This window comes from Pan paniscus, chromosome 4 (genome assembly GCF_029289425.2).
Source record: "Pan paniscus chromosome 4, NHGRI_mPanPan1-v2.0_pri, whole genome shotgun sequence".
Classification (NCBI taxonomy): domain Eukaryota; kingdom Metazoa; phylum Chordata; class Mammalia; order Primates; family Hominidae; genus Pan; species Pan paniscus.
This window is the reverse complement of record NC_073253.2, coordinates 20,916,519-20,937,834: the sequence shown is the minus strand read 5'-3', so window position 1 is coordinate 20,937,834 and position 21,316 is coordinate 20,916,519. Positions and strand designations below refer to the sequence as shown.

General features: G+C 35.5%; 1 protein-coding gene across 1 annotated transcript in view; it reads right to left on the bottom strand.

Moving 5' to 3' along the window:
• The window catches only part of KIAA0825 (KIAA0825 ortholog), a 462,297-nt gene that overhangs the window by 305,022 nt on the left and 135,959 nt on the right, over positions 1-21,316 (bottom strand). The window contains exons 9-13 of the mRNA XM_063604394.1: positions 18,077-18,304; positions 16,248-16,513; positions 14,743-14,893; positions 9,637-9,827; positions 7,164-7,346 (exon numbers count right to left, since the gene is read on the bottom strand). Of these exons, the coding sequence (XP_063460464.1) occupies positions 7,164-7,346; positions 9,637-9,827; positions 14,743-14,893; positions 16,248-16,513; positions 18,077-18,304 (1,019 nt within the window). The remainder of the gene's footprint in view (positions 1-7,163; positions 7,347-9,636; positions 9,828-14,742; positions 14,894-16,247; positions 16,514-18,076; positions 18,305-21,316) is intronic.

Here is a 21,316-nt window from a genome sequence, read left to right as displayed (position 1 = left end):
ACTCTGGAACATACCCACACTTAAAGGGTGAGGCCAGTAAAAGAAACATTCAAGCAAAACCAAGAAGGAATAATCAGAGAAGTAGGCCAAGACACAGGAGAAAGTGGTGTTAGAGAAGCCAAAAGAAGAGAAAATGACTGAATCCACTGAGTTAGCAATCAGGTATGTATGGAGGACCCTGCCCATGTTGTTAGCTTAGCATGCTGAGGGTAGAAGTCCAGTTGCAGTGCACTGAGTGAGTGGTAGGTATAAAAGTAGACAATGAATGAAAACTGTTTTGAGAGGGAAACATAATAGTAATGGAGGAACATTTTTTAATATAGGAGATGTTTGGGGGAAGGAGCCACAAGACAAGATAGAAAGGATGTTTAAAAGGCCATTAGTAGGAGGTAAATGCAATCAAGAGATCAGGTAAAAAGATTTACTTTAATTGGGAAAAGAGACATATTGATCAGAGAGTAATCAAAGGATGTAGAGGTGAGTGGAGAGAAGAATAATTATTAAAAACAGAAATGAGAAGTTAAAGTGCATTCATGATGGTGTGGATTTTCTTAGAAGTACAGGGACAAGGCCATCTGCTAACAAACAGATGGGGCAAGATCAGGGGCTTGATCCAAGTGGGGAAGGATGAAAAAAGGAGTTACCCAAGGTTGGACAAAGAGTGGAATTGCCAAAAGGTATAAAAGGAGAGGTGGGTGATATTCTCTAAAAGTGTACCAGAGTCTGGATACAGCCCAAGAAAGTGAGGGTATGAGGAGGACCATGCCACTGCAAGAGAGCTAGGAAAGGGAGGGTGCTGGTACAATGTGACAAGAGATACAGCAAGTGGCCTGGAGAGAAAGGCAGTCTCAAAGGAAGAGAAAGACTCAGAGAAAATGACGGGACAAGACATAGAAGTCTTGATGAGAGATCAGGAGGGACTGGAGAATGCGGACATACATATATTTGTAGCCTTTCTCATAGCCTATGCCTACTTTCCCTCACACTTCTTTGATCTCTTTGCATAAAATCCCTATTTGTCTAGTTATCTGAGGGCCACTTCATTCCTCTAAGAATGAATACCTTACCTAGATGACTTCTCTGTCATGTTCAAGTAGCTCCATAGATTGCTCTACCTCTGAAGCTTCTCTGCTAAGTCTTCTCTGACTACCCTTTCTAAAATATATCCCCTTTCACAACCTCATCCCCCCTCTATGCCCTAATTTTGGTTTGTTTTTATAGGATTTAACTCTACCTCCAATCCCTTTCCATTTACTTTTTTATCTGCTCCATACCCCAAGGGTAAGGTCATCAAAGGTTATATAGAGGTAGTGTATGGGCACATGCAGGAACCGGAGCCAGAGAGCCTGGGCTTATATCCTTAACATGCTTTTATTAACAGGCAATGCTGGTGGCAGTATATTTAGCCTTCGTTTTCTCATTTGTAAAATGGGAATTAAAATAGTAAATCACCTCACAGAGTCAGTGTGAAGATTAAGTGGAATAATGTATTTAAAGGATTTAGCAAAGTGGCTTGTACACAATAAGTGCTCAATATAAATAAGATATCATTATAAGATAACAACAGTTAGAAATTGTCCTTAAAAAAGTCTATGGCCATTTCAAAACTGACATGAAATTCCTGATAGTCTAAATGGTTGCCTAGCTACAGTTTTATTCTCATGACTAGATAAAATAATGGAGGGTCTAAAAATAATGGCATGGTCATTTAGTACACAAATTTCTTAGATGACAAACCATTGGCAATATGGTATTTACCTGAGCATTTCTGCCAGTACCTAAACTGTTTTACTCCACTGACAGTTTCTCAGTCATACTGGTTATAGTAAGGTTATTTGGCTATAAGAGATATTATGGCAGATGTTTATGGTCTCAAAGGGAGTGAGATCTGTATGAGCATTTAATTCCACAGCAAGATCCCAAATTAGTTTCATTATTCTAGAGAGTATAACAGGGTGAAAATTGGCTCACAAGCCTCAATGGGAGAATGAAATTATGAGCTAGCTATTAGACAACCTCTAATGATGTTTTGGTATACAGTTAAAAGAGAGGATGCTCTAAATAATTCATAGTGGAGAGTAAAATACAATTGTATGAGCCATAGGATTATATTTTCCATGACATAAAAGAATTTTGATACAGCAAATTTAAATACTTTCTTAAAAATAAATGTCTATAAGTTTGAAGCAGGTACATTTCTTCACATTCCCAAATGAACACACTGTAAAGATGACTTTGCTTAAGGGGAAAAGAGTGAATTTGGGAAAATTCCTTGCCTTTGTCCTTCCTCCAACCTCAACTAGCTATGCCCCTTCCTTGTGTTAGCATCATACGGCCTCTGTGCCGACCACGCCAGCACTCTGTCCTAGATTCACTCTCTCTGGGTTCTCTGATCTACACCTATGTTGCCGGCATTCCTTTTTTCTTTAACAAAACTGATCAGCTCTTTGGGCTTATGCAGCCAGATGCTGAAAGGAGATAAAAACCAATGCACATCAAAAGTGAGAACAACTGATGAGCTAAAAAGAGTTAGCTGGGTTTTATGCTTCTCTTGTGTCATGTTGCTTTCGGCTGCCCTCCCCAGGAGAAACGGGTCTCATAATACGATGTTAATGGAATAAACCTCCATGACTAAATTAAGGTAGCCCAAGGATGTAAGCTCTATGTGAGTGGAGGGTCAGGTTAGACTTCTTGAGTCATCTGTGCCTGCCATGGTGCCTGGGCCATTGGAGGTGTTCAGTAAATAATACCAAGAGAAGACCACAACCTTAGAAAAGGCAGAATTAGTGTGAAACTGAATGACTAAGATAGCCCTGAGAAGCTTGAGATAACTGAGGACATGTGAACCTTTCTGATGGCCCTAGAATCACAGACAACTACCTATGAATACCAAATTCAAGATTTTAAACAGAATTCTAAGTAGCTACTTCACTTTCAAAAACCGGCATTATACCTGAGACTACAAGTTGTTGCCTAAATGTCATTAAGTAACATTTAAGTGCCTTGAATTTCTCATGATGAAAATAACTCTTTGAGGTTAGCAAATGATAATTTGAGGTTAGAGAATAACTGGCCCATAGTAGATTCATGGTAAATACATGGTAAAACAAAGAAAGGATGAATAAAAGGTATTACCAGACCTTGCTTAGTTAAAAGGAGGATGAGTGTTAAGGGCCATTTGTGAAGAGCAATTGTGGGTGGTAGACAGCCAAAGGGCAGGTTGAGAACAGGACACTAGGTGGAGAGAGAGAAAGACTGGACCTTGGGGTACACCAGGAACCAGCCAGTCGAATATTCTGGGAGCAGCCCTCTTTAAATTCAATGACTGGCTCTTTTGGGGTATTTTAACCTTATTAGGATGATATACAAAGCTGTTTAATTTTGTGTTTTTTTAAAAAATGAGATTTCCCTTTAAAAATAATGTTTACAGGAAGGTGGAAAAAGGGAGTCATTGAACCTAAACAAAATGGCTAAGGCAAGAAACTTCACTTTCTGGAAAATTTTGCATTCTGCCAGATACCTTTTTTTTTTTTTTTAAAAATCATTTTAAATGTGTTTAAATTTCCATTCAGTCTATATTCATTTTCACAACTTTATTGAGATGTATCATTCATATACCACAAGATTTACCCATTTAAAGTATACAATTAGATGGTTTATACTATATTTATGGAGCTGCATAACCTCCTAAGTATCTAATTTTAGAATATTTTATTCCCAAACGAAACCCTGTATTCATTAGCTGTCACTCCCCATTCCCTCCTCCCCTCAGCTTCTGGTAACCACTGATCTACTCTCTGTCTCTATGGATTTGCCTATTCCGGACATTTCTAATAAATAGAATCAAACAATGTGTGGGCTCTTGTGTCTGGTTTTTTTCACTTAGCATGTTTTTGAGGTTCATCTCTGTGGCAGCACATATCAGCACTTTATTCCCCTTTATTACTGAATAATATTCCACTGTATGGATATGCCACATTTTATGTATCCATTCACTAGTTGATGGGCATTTGGCTGCTTTCTCAGTGTGTTATTTTGAAAAATGCTGCTACACAAATTTTTGTATGGACATAACATTTTGAACACTCCCACACAAATTTTTGTGTGGACATAGTATTTTCATTGCTGGGCCATATGACCATATGCTCAACATTTCACATAAGCATATTCTACGCTTAACATTTTGGGGACCTGCCTGTTTTCCAAGGTGTGCCAGTCACTCCTGAGGTAGGAAAAGCAAAGGCCTATTTTATTTTCTGAAAGACAGTGAAATAGTTTCTTTTTAAACAAAGGGTAAGGCCATAACCTCGAAAGGCCTAACATTAGTTTGAAACAGAACTATAAACAGAGCATTGGAATTTGGTGACTAAAAAGCCTTATGAGTGACAACAAATGGACCCCAAGATGAGGCTGCTATTCCTTGGCTTAGTGATCTACCTTCGGGTATATTTCTGATGACCCTATCCTCTGCATGGCTTGTTGGCAGTTGTATTGAAATCCCACACTTCCATCTTATTAAATGTTGAAATAGCCAGCTTTCAAAAAGTTTCTACTATTAGGAGTTTTGATATAAAACATCAAAACATTTGGGTAAATATAGATATAGACATTAGATATACATATGAAATTTATTATCTAATTCTACTTTTTATTATAGATTTAGGGAGGGCAATATTATTTTAATTTAAAATAAAAAATATCATCAGCTTTTCTTAAATTACTTGTGGCAGATATTACATCTTGCTCATTGTTGTATCCCTTGTCTTCAATCAGAGGGGCTAGAGAGGCAGCAACATTTGTCGAATTGAAACTGAATTGCATTTACCCAAAATTCTAGTAATTTTTAACCTGCTACAGATGAACTAAAACTAAAGTCTACTCATCCAAAATGCAACATATGAAACCACTGTGTGGGGATGTGTATGAACATGTATGTGAATATGCTTCTGAACCTGCAGTTCTCTGCCTTTATGAAAGAAATATAAGTGATAAGCACTTTGGAAAATACATGGTGAATATTTTCTGTTTCAGCATGTTCCTTTCCCTGGAGAACAAAGTTGAAGTACTCCTTTTACAACATTCTAACAGAAATCTATAAAGGCGAGCTAAAAAAGAACACATATTTTTGCAAACAGGTTTCATTCTTCCTGAAAAGACTTTAAAATCATGTATTCCTGTCCAGGGATTTCGTGGTCCTACGCGAAGTTCAGAAAGGAAAACACGTTCAGTTTATCCGTCAGAACTACTTGAAATAAAGGCAGTCACCTTCTAAAAGGGCATATCACATAGAGTGACAAATGTCAGATACAGTTTATAAAAATTCAATATTATTAACATCTGATTGCTACTTTTCACCAATTCCTCAAAGAATGTGGTTTAATTTTTTAATGTGAGATTCACAATTTTTTTAGTATGCTAATAGTATGACAGATTCATATCTTGGATGTGTAAAAAAGCTCAATAAGTCAGTAGAGTTCTTGCAACACACAAATATATTTTTCCCTAATTGGCAAAGAACATGTTGCCCTGTATATTTCATTTGTCAATACAAAGCAAAGTATATTTCAAAGATTAGATGTATAGTCTAGGAAAATCATCATGACATTTAAGTAAACATCAATGGATAAAACTTTTGAAATTTTCTGAACTGAGAAATATTTTAAAAGAATTAAAGTATATCTAGATTTTTGTTCATGCTTCAAAGCAATATAGTTATCTATGTTTTACATTAAGAAAAACCAGAGGCAGTGCTTAGCGTAAAATGTTCTGTAATCCTGACTGAAATTAGCAATTTAAATTTGCTGAATGAGGTTACAGTGCAATATCTAATGCACAAATCATAGAGATTTCAGTACTTGCATAGTTGTTAAAAATGTATCAAAAAGCCATAGGTTAACAATAATGAATGTATGTTACATTATTATTAAAATATGCAATCTTTGATAATAATTTATTTGTTTTACAAATGCATTGGGGGGCTAAAATTTTTCAATTCATCTGTGACAAAGCATGAAATTCAATATTGCTCACCATGACCAATCCATGAAATTTGTCAACTTTGTTCCCGATTTTCACAGGGCCTTCCTCTTAGATGAAATGACCCATTGAACTGAGAGCACAGCAATTTTTTCATCTATGGTAAATCAGTTTAGTTTCCTAGGATTTATTATGGGCTTCAGACTTGAGCTTTTTATGATTATGAACCATTATGTACATAGTATCAACCATATGGTGATTTATCTTACTGTTTCTTCCCCTTTCTGAAAGAATGCTCCATTTCTAAAAGTAGCTCTCAACTTGGGCTGCTAGAAGGAACATTCTGTAAACAATGGGTTTATTGAAAGTCAGAGTAGGTGAAGCTGAAATAAAAGCTGTTAATTCTCTTAGAATACCTAATACAAATGTGTCAAAATGTATTAAAAATTAAGATTTGTATGTCGCTTTTACCAGAATGTTATGCAAAGAAACACTTGACCTAATTTATCCTTAGAAATAGACATATGTGAAATTTTTACTACCCATGAAGATACAATTATTTAGTTAAAAAATAAAAGTGACAATTTTGGAGGAGGATATAAACAAAATGGTATTAATATTTTATTATAAGACGTATTCTAACCTCCTCTATAACATTACAGATTTGAATTGAATTAACCAGAAATCAAAAGTAATTCCACATTTCTAGATTTTTCTAAATCTTATTTGTTGAGCTAAGTAAAATATTTCCACATTTTAAAAATGTAATTATTATTTCTATTTCCATTTGCCATTGCTAGTTGAGGTATATCTCAAATATAGTTTTCTTTTTCACAGAGTATCAAAAAATCACTGCGATAACCAGGCCATCAATATAATTTGATCATTTAAACAACCCAAATAGTGAAACTAAAAATGTTCCTGATTGTATTAGAACTTTATCAGCTGAATGGGATTGACCAATAGAAACATAACACATTTTCGGGCACTGAATTGCATTGAGAATTATGAAACTCTGTTGGTTGGTGTTAGTTTTATAAAATGGCCTAGTTCACAGTATCAAAAATGCACTTCAAAAGATTTCTACTTGTAACTTCACATAATTCCATAAGTGTTATGAAAATAACTTTGTTAATCACGTTATTATATATCATAATAGCTAAAAGGAAAATACATTTGATACTTACTTATACAATTCTGTTAATGGTGAAGTCAAAATGACTAATGTTGTAAACAGATTATTACAATGAGTGTGAATTTTAAAAATTTTATCATCTGTATGCTGATGAGGATTCAAAAGTTTCCGTACAGATGTACAAACTGACCATAACATGTTCTCAGTGCACATCAAAATTGTTGTGACATCAAGTCTGTTGGAAAGAAAGAAAAGAAAATCATGTTAAACAAAATAATGTTTCTGCTTGGTAGGCACTTTCATTCATATCTCTTGTACTAAGCATATGTAAGAATAGAAGAATTCAGTTAGATACCAGAACTTCAGAGATCTAAACCAAATAGAAAGTATCAAAGACACTCTTTGAGTTTCTAGGTGTTAGATGACCCACAATACCATTATCTTTAGGGATGGTGAGCTCTGTAATAGAGTTTTAGGAGTGCTTTTAAAAACTGTTTCTTTTACATTATTAGGATTCTGTTCAAGAAACTCAAGAGATCATCCCGGAAATTATACTGAGCAAAACAGAAGCTAGATGAGAAGAAAAATTTGCTATTATCCATGTATATGTACGATAGGTTAAAATTTCATGGCACAACAATTCTCCTCACTCATATGTAAGCTGTCAAAAAAAAGTTACAAGATTGGTAGCATGTTCTCCCAGCAAGTGGGAGATAAGAAGAAATGACAAACGAAGCTCAAATCGAGAAGCCTATAGTTTCAGAAATGTTTAATATTAAATAAATTTGTGGAAAATATGCATATTATTTATCTTATTCATAGACTTATTTCTTTGTTTCCATCTTTCTCAAGTTTTAATAGGGACCCGAAGATCTCTTTAATTATTATTTTGGCATCTAACTAAATTGAACAGACCTCAGTTAGTTTCTTCTTTTATTTGTCTTTTACATTCAGGGTTGAAGAAATAGAAGATGAAAATTTTGAAGTGATAAGAAAAATACAAGTTTGAGGATCTTTTAAAATGACATTTTGGTCTCAAATTTACTATATAATAAATATTATATATTAATAATATATGACACATATATAAACCATATATATGGCTTAGTTATGTGACATTTGGAGGCTACTGGAATACTAAAAGAATCAATAATAGCCTTTATAAACGTTTAATTTTAGTTTGTACATGCTTTTCCTAATTGCTAGATAAACAATTTCTAATCCAATATATATGTAGAGACACACATACACAATCTGATTTCCATAATAATGGTGGTTTAGGACTAACCAGTCAAATAAAAATACTTATATATTTTACGTATAAAAACTAGAAGCAATAATTCTAGCATTGCATGGCATTTTTATGCAACCACCCAGAAAATAAAAACCAAAAGTCTCTATTGTACAGTTAATTCATTAAATATACTACCCATTTCTACTTATTTCATGAGGTAACAGTAAAGCTGATTTCACAAATATCTCATAATGACTTGCCATTTCATAATCAAAAATGATTTATGCTACATAAGGAAAAGAATGAAGGTATTCTTTGCTTTCAAAAGGAATTTTCCATCTGTTCTTCAGAGTTCAGTTTTTTAAAAGAGTCTGGTCAGTAATTCAAAACAGCCTGTGCAAAATACCATATTTATGAAACACTGCAGCAGGACCTAAATGCCCTTCAAATTGCAGCATGCTTTACAAGAACATGATCAGGAAATGATTCCTCCTGCCAAAAAAAAAAAAAAGAAAGCCTCCCGTGTCTGTAGGTTCCTCCTAAAATATATCTGAAAAAAGATGATTCTACCTAAAAGGTCTGAATCACATTATACAGAATATTTACAAAACAAAAATCTTTTCTTCATATACATACAAGACCATTGTAGTCATGTAAGCACAATTCATATATTCATTGCCTAGATAACTCATAGAATTGTACTATAATTCAGTCTTATTTAATACTCAGTGACTGCTGCTCCTCATTTTCTGTGATTTCACATTTTGTTGAACTGGCTGTTAGTAACAAATAGTGAAAATAAAAGGAAAAAATAATTAGAATATATTAGGAAGAAAATAATTAGGTTTTCTTAATGAAGATAAGCTTCTATATTTAAAGCCTTAACAAAAAACAACTCAAATCCCCTGGTTGCCTAGAAGCTCAAATCAAATGTGTCAAATTGACTGCTCCATCATGGCATGGATGCTTTGGTATCAACTTCAGGGCCTTAATTTTCTATTTTTATCTTATTAACATTTGTGTATCTATATCCTAGATTATAGGACACCTTGAATCATTTTTTAGAAACAAGTGGGTTCTATAGACAATTTTAAGGAATAAAAAGAACAAACATTTTGAATCAGGTTTCATATTTCCACTTAAATAACTCAGGAGAATAGAATATGATTTCTTTTCAGATGTTAGAAACATGTTAAATATATAAGGAGTATGTCATGAGATTCAGAATTCTGCTTTATACCAACTAATGAAACTTTTCTTGAAAAGCAATGTTTTTCAGAACTTCAATTACCTTAACTGTGGAGTTCTTTTACGGCTGGGGTGGGCCCGAGCATATCTGGAGGCCAGTATACTCAAAGATTTCTCCAGCACTTCCACTAGAATCTCCTGGGCTAACTTAGGAGGCAGAATGGTCCAGAGATCGTAATGAAGAGACCAGCAGAAATAATGCCACATCTGGATCGAGAAGGAACATCTTTCCCCCTGGCAAAGCCACCACACGTTAAACCATAGAATTACATCTTCTAAAATGTCAATTTGCTTCCTATGAACCTAATTAGTTCAGGCTGAAAGGAAATAGCTAAAGAGTTTGACACACTAGAAGACCAACAAAGATTTTTGACAAGATGTAAAACATCCTTATTGACAAAGGAACAGATGTTTTATTTCGAGACTAGATATTCTAGTGCAAATCCAGATCACAAACATTTAACCTAGCATAGCCTTGATTTACCTACGCCTAGCCTAGGGTTTAAAATCTATTTTTAAACAACTAGCTTTGTAGTTGCTGAAAAAGCCATGCTAGCTTGTTTAAGATAGTGGACTGATTCTTCTAAAATTAAAATCTATTTAAATAATTTCAGTAGGTATATTTTTCTGAGCCTATTAGCATCATTAAGGTAATTTTATAAATGTTTCAGATTTCGCATTATAATGAAGTAACAGGAGTAAAAATAAACTTGCATACTGCATTCTTAGGAACATTCTGGAAACTAAGGGGGATGGGTAACTATCGAATATTATTACATTAGGCTATTTTGCCTATGGCATTTAAATAACAATACTAGAAACAGATACCACAATAGTCTGAGTTTACAAGATTTTCTAAAGCCTAGGCACATATTATCATCATGTCTTAGTATTTTTATGACACTTCATACTTTTAAAGAGTTATATTTTCATGCCTTTCCACCCCTGTACAGATCTCTTCTGTGTGCCAAATTTTCCGACTGCAGAGGAAGAATTAGCAATGGCCAAGGCCAATGGGAACAGGCAGAAAGAAGAGTGTGGCCTCAAATGATTTACAAGCATTAATCAGGTAACACGTACTCTCAGGGAGGTATGCTAGTAGTTTCACCTTATTTTCTTCAAATCAGATCAAATGATTATTTGAAATAGGAAGATTAGAATGCATTCCTCAAGCATTATCTTGATGATGTTAATATATCAAAAGTTAAACCAGTAAAATTTCCCATTATATTCCAAGTGATTATCTTTTACTTAAAATTTCTGCTTTGTCCACTATCTGTATTTGTCAGGCAAATGTCATGTAAAAAAAAAAAATCTGCTGTTCTCTTATACCAAAAGTTGATCATTTCTTATGTAGACACTCCCATTAGTATTTTCTTTATGTATTACTCTTCTGGTAGTTTATTTGATTACTAATATCTTCTGCAGCCAATGAAACGATAATAATTTATAGTTATTATCTACCGACTTTCAAATGGCATTTATAAACCAGTAGAATTTGTATTCCTTGGGTAAGAAACTTGGGCATCAAAATGTCAGAGTCGAGTTCAAATTGGAGGGGACTTCGGCCACTGGCTTCTGATTTCCTAATTAGATGTGCATCTAAACTCTTTAAGAAAAAAGAAATTACACACCTGTAATCCTAGCACGTTAGGAGGCCTAGGTGGGCGGATCACGACGTCAGGAGATCGAGACCATCATGGCTAACACTAAGAAACCCCGTCTCTACTAAGAAACCCCGTCTCTACTAAAAATACAAAAATTAGCTGGGCATGGTGGCGGGCGCCTGTAGTCCCAGCTACTTGGGAGGCTGAGGCAGGAAAATGGAGTGAACCCGGGAGGCAGAGCTTGCAGTGAGCAGAGATCGTGCCACTGCACTCCAGCCTGGGTGACAGAGCGAGACTGTGTCTCAAAAAACAAAACAAAACAAAAAAAAAAACAACAAAAAAAAGATAAAAGAAATTACAAAATTAATGATGAAGCAGCAAAATTATAGTTTCTTATGCTTTCTTTGTCATGTGTTTTGATGAATACTTTTTAAACCAAGAAAGGAGTTTTAACGCTTGGTTCTCTCATACCCTTTGTGTTGCATATAAATTTAAGCAAAACTGACCCCAGTTGATAGTGACTAGCATGAATGATTTACACTAACTTTCCCTATGGCAATGGGTGAGTTCTTATTATAACGTGATCAAAATGATTTCTCATATTCTTCAAAATGTTAAAAACCAATTTCCTTAACAGCTACCATTTAGTGATAAATGAGAAAATAAAAGTAAGTTTGGGCACACAGATTTCTTCCCTTAAAAGTAAAAAATACTCATTTTAAGACTTTTTAAAATATAAACTTCATGTTTACTTTAAAATATTTCAAACAGGTCTTTGTTCTAACAATTCTTTTTAAATTCATACAACTTCAATGTATGCAAGGGTTTTCATTAAACTAAATGTGGTTCATTTATTTTTCTGACCAGTTTCCTTATTTGTTGTCATTTCAAAAGTATTCTGCTAATAAACATCTGTTATTTTTGCAAACCCACTATGATGTAAACAGATGTGAGCTTTTATTTAGATTATATATCAGGAAACAAGCAGCTGGGCTTTATTATAGAAGCCACTCAATATTATCTTTGAACAGACAATTCTTTATTCTTTGACTATTGGAAAACACAAGTTCCTAAAACTGAGCAGATGTCAACCATCCTAAAAGCTTAATTTTAAACATGTAATCTGAACACCCACTGTGCCATCGTGACCAGCACCTCATCAGAGAGATACAGAACTCTGACTCTCTCAAGCTGACAGTTTAGAAAATGGAAATAATGTATCTAGATCTCACTTGCTATCACAAAACATGAGCAAACATTGCTGCATATCTTGTAAATTATTTTACTATTTCTTTACTATGCTCTGCGCATGGCGATAGGTTCCCTTGAGATCTCTATCCTACCCTTCACCTCCAGTCAGGCAGATATCATCTTTTTCCCTCTCAAAGCAGGCCTGCCAAAAACATACTAGTTCTGTTTCACAAATCAGTTGGAATAATGGGGACAGCAGAAGAAAGGGGTGCAGTAAGCAAGATAAAACCATGTCAGGTACTCCAGTTGTCAAAACAGTTTAAAATCAGTGCTATTTTTAGAAGGTTCTTATTTTTGATACACACAAAAAAGTATCACTTTATTTTCTGAGAATAAATAACAACCACTAAGTCTGCAATTAAATTGTAACTACTGACCATGTAAGTATATGGAAGCTACAGTACCATGTAAGCACAGGGTAACTATCTGGTTATTTCCGTCTTTGAAGCTAAAGCCTTGTCATAAGATCTAAGAGCTGCATGTTACATGGTAATTTGTTGGTTTTTAAAATACTTGGTAACTTCAATAACAGGTTCTCAATGCATCCACTTATTTACACTGTAGAACTCTTCTAGCTCCCAATTTGCATAAGAGGAAACATAATACTCCTATGTTGAACATATAGTGAGATGATACCTGTTCTTCACGGAAAACATCATATAAAATTGCTCATTAGTAGTACACTGACATATTGAAATAGTTTGAAACATGAGATGGATTCATTTTCAACCACTCTGTTTACTTCAAGGCAAATAAGGAAAATATGATGCTGCCAGGAGAGGGGAAGACCAATACTTTCATTCTTATCTCAGGCTACCAGCTGCACCATACCACTTTCTCTTTCTCATTCTGTTTGCTGCTTCCATGACTGTTTGAAGTATGTCAGGTTTGGAAAACTCTATATGGATGCTCTTGCAAAAAGAAAAACTCTCTGGGAAGGGCCTCTAAAGGAGAGATGAAATGGCCTTAGAAAAAGTGGAAAGTCCTTTAAGAGAGCTTCTTATTAGCTGCTCCTCTCTGTTGTAGCAACATTTATTATGATAATAACTCAGGCATAAATCAAACCACAGGAACCTTCAGTGCCTGCGAGGTGACAGGAGCGATTCTGATGAATAAAACTCCACTCTGTTTTTCTCAATACTCTATAGTGATTAGGACAATCAATAAAATGAAAATCATAAACTTCAATCTAGAGGAAAGGGTAAAATGGAAAAGTTAATGAAACTAGGCATGGCTGTTGAACTTTTTTTAAAATCCTGATTACCTTTTATTAAGATATTATAAATGTTTCACCCTGCCCTGGAATCAACTTCAAGGAATTTCAAATATTGTGGTCTGCACATAATCAATGAGATTTAGGTGAAGGGAAACTAATGAAGCTTGATGATGAATAATTTTAATTGATCCTGGGTCTGGCTGCACTGGGAATCATCAGGCTTCAATTTGGGATTTCAAAACATGGCTAAATGAAAATAGGTAAACTATAACTGATCAGATGAGTGTTCTTTTTTTTTTTTCTGAGATGGAGTCTAGCTCTGTCACCCAGGCTGGAGTGCAGTGGCTGGATCTCAGCTCATTGCAATCTACGCCTCCCGGGTTCAAGCCATTCTCCTGCCTCAGCCTCCTGAGTAGCTGTAATTACAGGCATGCACCACCACACCCAGCTAACTTTTTGTATTTTTACTAGAGATGGGGTTTCACCATGTTGGCCAGGCTGGTCTCAAACCCCTGACCTCAAGTGATCTGCCTGCCTTACCCTTCCAAAGTGCTGGGATTACAGGCGTGAGCCACCACACCCGGCCTCAAATGGGTCTTAAAGCATACTCATAAGAACATACGATGAGAAGGAAAAAAATAAGTATAAAGAATAAAGCTGCTTAATAAAAGGTATTTATCAAACACATATGGAAATGTATAACAAGAAAAAATGCAAGGATATCCATAACTAATTGGTCTCTTTGGAAAAAATGCAAGGTTGTAGCATTTTGGCATTGTTATCTCTTTGAGTTTTCATTGTATCCCATTATATTCCAACTATGCTGCACTACAACGTTGCAGCTCAAATTAAGTTATTTTTACTTTTAAGCAGAAGGAGAGTTCTGACGTCTAATTTATTTCAGGTTTTTAAAAACAGTGTTTTTCCTAAGTATGAATTCAATATTTAAAAAATATTATCCTAACAGCCTTCGGGTATTAGTAATGCCAAGCTCATGTTTCTAATTAGCCAGAAAGCAGGTAGGCAGTAAAACATATTTGTGTAAAAAGGAGGGATAGTAAACTTAACTTCACACCTCATAAAAAGCTTTGTAGTCATCCCAGTGGTGGCTCTCAGCATCCTGTAAAATGCTTGTAGCACAAACTCTGACGCAGTAGTTCGTAACCTGAAACTGTAGAGTGTTGATGAATTCCTGATATCGTTGGACAAGCACCAGGAATATGGGTCTGTTCAGAGAGAATGATCAAAGAGACAGAGATTTAAGGCCTGTGCAGTAGGAGATAACAATCTCCAGTACTACAAATGGTTTTGATTATTAGATATCAATCATTCATTTCCTCTTAATGCTGAAGTCTGCATCCACATTCACTTTCCAAAAAGGAAAAAAAAAATAAAAAAGCTGGTCTTTGTTTTGCAAGCCCTTTGAAAACGTACATCTGCTGTTCTACAAATATGCACTTCAACTTGAGACAAACTGTATTGTCAATACATCATTCAAAAATGAAAGTATTCTTTGTAAGCCTGTTATTAGAGATCAGTGCATTATTTAGGCATTAGGTTATTGTTATTACTAGAGAACAACATGCACTTGTCAGAACCAACTTTTATAAAGCTATCAAATGTCCCACAAACACATTCTTTATTTTTAAAAATTGTAATTTTGTAGATATCAATTATCTCATAAGCTGTTTTTTAAAATTCTACAGAAATATTAAATAAAATGATTTCTGGCACATTTTGTTTATAAATTCAAGCATGAATCACAACATCTGACTACTTATGAGAATTAAAGAAATATCACAGTTATACCCTACATCAAGCCAAATTTATTCTACTTTTATCTTTAGCTATGAATATTACACTGCTTTCTTTCATAACTAACGGACTGCAAAGGCTGGATAAAGAATATAGAATAGATTCTCGGGGTCACACAGGACTGCTAAGTCTACGTGTTTCTTTTGCAAGAAGCCATGTTATATCTAGACAGTGTAAGGGCAACAAGAAAGGCCATATGATAATTAATGCCTGTGGTCATTTTTATCTCTATACAGAAAACATACTGCAGTTTTAGACTACAAATACATGAAAATTAGACTGCCAGATGCTTCCTCTTCAAATATTATACTTTACTACTAAATGGCTGTCCTGAAATATGTTTACATTGATCATTAGAAGAGATTACAATGCATTTATTTTCTAAGTCTGCTCCACGAGACAACAAGTTTATTTTTCCTTTTCAATGTGGTCAGTATAATGCACCTTACAAAACGAAAGGGTGTGTTTATTCATGTAATAACAACATGCAGAAAATAGTTGCCCTGGGTTAGGGTGCACAAAATGCGTGGGTTTTTGAGTGTGCCTTTAGAGATAGTACCTTTCTTACTATCTATGTATCTAGTTTAATATATTCCATGCTCCACCTTTTTGATATTTCCTAGTTAAGACAAATGAAAATAATTCACCTTGTTAATTATTATTTTCTCTTTCTCAAATCTTATTACCAAAATTTCATTCCTGTGATATCCAAAGATTACACGTTTCTTTAAGCGTGGCCATCAACTTAATTTAAACAACACTCACTTTTTAGTCATTTCCTTCATCAAATTATCATATCGCTTGAAATGCTGGAAGACATACACCGCTGTGGAGAGGTATGTGTGCAAGTTTTTCAGGGGTGCTTTGGAAGGAACCTCCTTGGCTCTCTCTTGCAGTCTCTGCAGGACAGCTGTTGCCACTTTACAACAGGCCTCCACCAAGTTTGCTCTAATTTCCTGAAAAGAATCATCTCTGCATGCCAGAGCCAGTGGAAGCATTGTGTCAAGTTTTTCCATGATGTCAGAACAAAACTAGGGAGAAATAAATGTGGCACTGAGTCATTTGTATTCTGACAGCACCAAGTAATTTATGGACAGTGGAGCCAAATTCCTAAATAATGAATTTGGCATCAAACATAAATATAATGACGCAGCTTTGTAATAATCGATTTCTCAGTTGTAGAAAGTTAAATGTTTTATGTCAAATAAGGAAATACCAAAACAATGCTTCTCTCTATATAACTTTCAAACCTTATGCTTACCAGACAGACATTATGAAAAACTCATGAACCAGCTATACATGACAATACCTTTATCTGTAGTTAGTAGGATTCAGAAAATATATCCTTGATATTGTATAATATCAAGAAAATGTATCCTTGATATTAACGTTTGCATTATTTTTAAAACTTATTCTAATTTTCTTTTGCTAAATTGCCATAAAGGGTTTTTAAAAATTAAATGCCACATATAAATGTCAGTGCAATTTAAATAATTTAGAAGAATCAGAAACAGTCTCATGTAGCATCTTCTTATTGGTAGGGTGTCAGCAACTTTTAGAAGTGATGAGTCTAGCCTTTCACAATTTATTATGTATCTTCTCTTTCTTAATGGCAGAAGGGAGGTGTGATGAATGGAAAAGTAAAGCCTATCTCCACATTGGATCAGTCAACACAGTTACCTAGGGAATGTTCTGGAGCCTTAGAGTGACTGTGGCAGAATAAGGAGGTCATCTTCAAAAATTCTTTTAAGAATATCCCAATCGGCCGGGCGCGGTGGCTCACGCCTGTAATCCCAGCACTTTGGGAGGCTGAGGCGGGCGGATCACAAGGTCAGGAGATTGAGACCATCCTGACTAACACGGTGAAACCCCGTCTTTACTAAATATACCAAAAATTAGCCGGGCGAGGTGGCGGGCGCCTTTAGTCCCAGCTACTCGGGAGGGTGAGGCAGGAGAATGGCGTGAACCCAGGAGGCGGAGCTTGCAGTGAGCCGAGATCGCGCCCCTGCACTCCAGCCTGGGCGACAGAGTGAGGCCCCCGTCTCAAAAAAACAAAACAAAACAAAAAAAGAATATCCCAATCATAGGTTGCTGAAATCATTCTGGATTTAATGCCAAGTGACTGTATTTACCTCCTATTTTCTCAGTATGTTCTGTGACTTTCAAAGCACATATGGAGATGTAAGACTGATACTAATAAGATGAAAAGCTCATTAAGGTGTTAATGAAGATTTTTTTAAGTGCCCAAAGCTAGAAAAGACAGCACTTCCTTCAACCTCCTAAATTTTCCTGGAGTCATTCAAACGTATAATCAAAACAGGTGGTTTTCCCAGGGTTTCCCAGCTCCCCATGAAGTCACAGAGGCCCCTTTTTGGTTGCCTCAGATTCATGTAGCAACAAGTTAGCACCAGGTATAAGTCCTTTTGGGCAGCAGTGGCCCATGGATACCACTGAAGAAAACTGGTACTGGGTCAAGTACCAAGTACTTGCCAAGGGACTCCACCATTTGATCTACAGGTCCTTTTTGCAATGCCTTATACTAAAATAAATCCCATCATGCCAGTCAGCAGTTTGAAAGGATTTCATATACTTGCTTTTCCAATTTTCTTTGGTTGTTCCTCCTCAGGAAACATATGGCTGTCTTGCCAAACTTGCTGGACATTTACAAGGTTCATAGCATAGCTCACAGCTGAAGACCTTTCATTCTGTTCCTGTTGGAGAATTTTTGTGGAAAAACCTTCAATTGCAGTTACTGCGCAGTGCGCCATGGGAAGAAACACTTCTTTAAATGCACTTCTCCAGCCAAAATCTAGTAAGGTAGCCTGAAATATAAATGTATATGAAGTCATGTTAATCTTAACTCAGCAACAAATGTTTCTATTGTTATAGATATAAAATTATTACTTTCATTCAACATGTTGAATATATTCTTTGATATACTGTAAAAGCCATTCTTACAACCTAAAAAATATTACCTAGTGAATAAAGCAATATACAAAAACATGTGCATTCTTTACACACAGTAATATACTGACATTTCATTTTAATTCATCAGTAGATTTAATAAAAAACTTTTTAAAAAATTTAATCTCTTAAATATAGTTCAATAAAGCCATCTTTACAAGAACAGAAAGCTACAGTTACTATTTATCACATAAAACAACCTTTAAATTCAATATATTTAATAAAGTCTAAATTAGATTTTTATAGTCTTTTTTATAGTTTATTGTTAACAAGTATTGCAACATAAGGCAGCATTTAATATTCAACTTTCATTTCTTTTTCACTCACAGAACTCCAGACAAGCCAAAAAATAGCAATAAGAAATAAATTTCTCAGAGAAAACATACCACTGCACTTCCTAGATTTTTACTTGCTTAGAATTTTAGTCTCTCCAGCTGCAAAGTCATAAGCAGCACTACTTTTGTTCCAAGAATGAAGAATTAAAAGAATCTGCACTGTTCTATTGTGGTGGTTGGGGGGGTACTTGGAAGGGAGTAGAAGGGGTTGAGCTACAGTTGAGGGGCTGATGTTTTCTTTTTTCCTTTGGTCTATGGCTCATAAGGCAATATATTTATGAATGTATATTTTCTCCAGGTCTCCTAACATTCTCTAAAGTTCAAAAGCATTATGGGTAGTAGGCTGAACCTATGCTTAGAATTCAACTTTCCCTGTTTTAATGTAACTTTGTTTACAGTAACGTGCCACCTACCCCAACTTCAGAAAACCCTGAGCTCCATGTCCCTGACTGAATCACTTATTTTTCTTGATCTCAGGGGTTTTTTTGCTAGAAAAACAACAGAGTCAAATTGTATGATTTCTATGGTCCCTTTTATTTTAAAATTACTGAAATTATGATCATAAGCCTAATTTTCTTATATGTACAACTCATTCAGCAATAATTTATTTTTTCATATATACTGTACAAAGTAATAAAGGTGATTCATTTTTTAGAGCTAAAATTATATGATTCCATGACTCTATAATCAGAAACATGGCTCTTGCTCTCATTACGCTCATAACTAAATTTTAACGGAACTTTCTGAAGATTATTTGGATCTCAAGCATCAGAGGGCCTAAAACACATCTCTCTTATCTTATATTTGCATAAAATTCATCAAAAATCATGCCAGTAATCCCAGCACTTTGGGAGGCCAAGGCGAGCAGACCACTTGAGGTCAGGAGATGGAGACCATCCTGGCTAACACGGTGAAACCCGGTCTCTACTAAAAATACAAAAAATTAGCCGGGCGTGGTGGCACGTGCCTGTAGTCCCAGCTACTCAGGAGGCTGAGGCAGGAGAATCGCTGGAACCTGGGAGGCGGAGGTTGCAGTGAGCCGAGATGGCACCACTGCACTCCAGACTGGGGAACAGAGCGAGACTCCATTTCAAAAAAAAAAAAAAAAAATTCATCAAAAACTGAATCTGCTCAACTGATATAATCTTCTTTCTTATAAGAGAACTTGGAAGTGGCATAGTTATAGCCCTGTGCTATGACAGTAATTCCTTGGGACACATTTATGAAAAAAATGTAAAAATAAAACTACCTCCATGAAAATTCAAACAAAAAAATTCTGATTTTTGTTTTCCCTATCAGGGCATGTCTATTTACTAAAGTCATTCATTTATTCATTCAAGCAAATATGTCCTGGTGGAAAATGTCATTAATTGCCATGGCTGTATTGAATTTTTAAAAATTTTTTTGTGCAGTGAAAGTTACCTTTGCCCATGATAATATACATGTAATTATAGTATGTTGGCCTATCTGAATTCTCTTTTCAAATATAGAAAAACAAGTACATTAACAGCTGCTCTTAAAAAGAAACCTGAAGGCCAGGCATGATGGCTTACGCCTATAATCCCAGCACTTTGGGAGGCCGAGGCAGGCGGATCACCTGAGGTCAGGAGTTTGAGACCAGCCTGGCCAACATGATGAAACCCGGTCTCTACTGAAAATATAAAAAATCAGCTGGGCATTGTGGTGGGCGCCTGTAATCCCAGCTACTTGGGAGGCTGAGACAAGAGAATCGCTTGAACTTGGGAGGCGGAGATTGCAGTGAGCTGAGATTGCACCACTGCACTCCAGCACGGGTGACAGAGTGATACTATGTCTCAAAAAAAAGAAAAGAAAAGAAAAGAAAACTGAAAACCTTTACTTATTCAAACCTCCAATAGTTTATTTGTTCTTATGAAATATAGTTTGCTTACTTCTACTCTTCTCATCTAATATTTGGCATCATACATATTCCATTTAGACTAGAGAACACTTACTAGTTGTTCCAAGAAAAAACAGAATCACATGGTTTTCTCTTCTATGCACGAAGTAGATAATCTGTTGAATCTCTATTTCTATTATTTAGTGCTCATTTCTTAGTACTGATTTTGATTTTTGGTTAAAGTATAATATATAACTTAGGATTTTCCCGATTATTAAAGGCGAAAACTCTGTTAAAACTATGTGTTGTTTTGTCTCTTTAAATATTTACCTAGTGTATCAGTCAGGGTCCATTCAAAAAGCAGAAACCACTCAAGATTTTTCAAAAGGAAGAATTTTAATGTAGGGTTTTGGTTACCTGCATGATGGAAGATTTGAGAAGTCAAACATGGACTGTGAAGCAGGCCAGATATTAATAGAGCAGGAGGCCGCAATCACCCCTAGGGCTGGAGGAATTTAGAAAAGGGACTAAGTTATGGAAGAGTAGCTCCTGGGGCTACCAGTCGAAGCTAAAGCCCAAGCAGACCTGCCAGGTAGAACTGAAGTCATGCAGGGCAGGCTGCATGGAGGGAACAGGGCTCAGGGTGGAGATAAAGGTGTCACAGCCATTATCAGAGA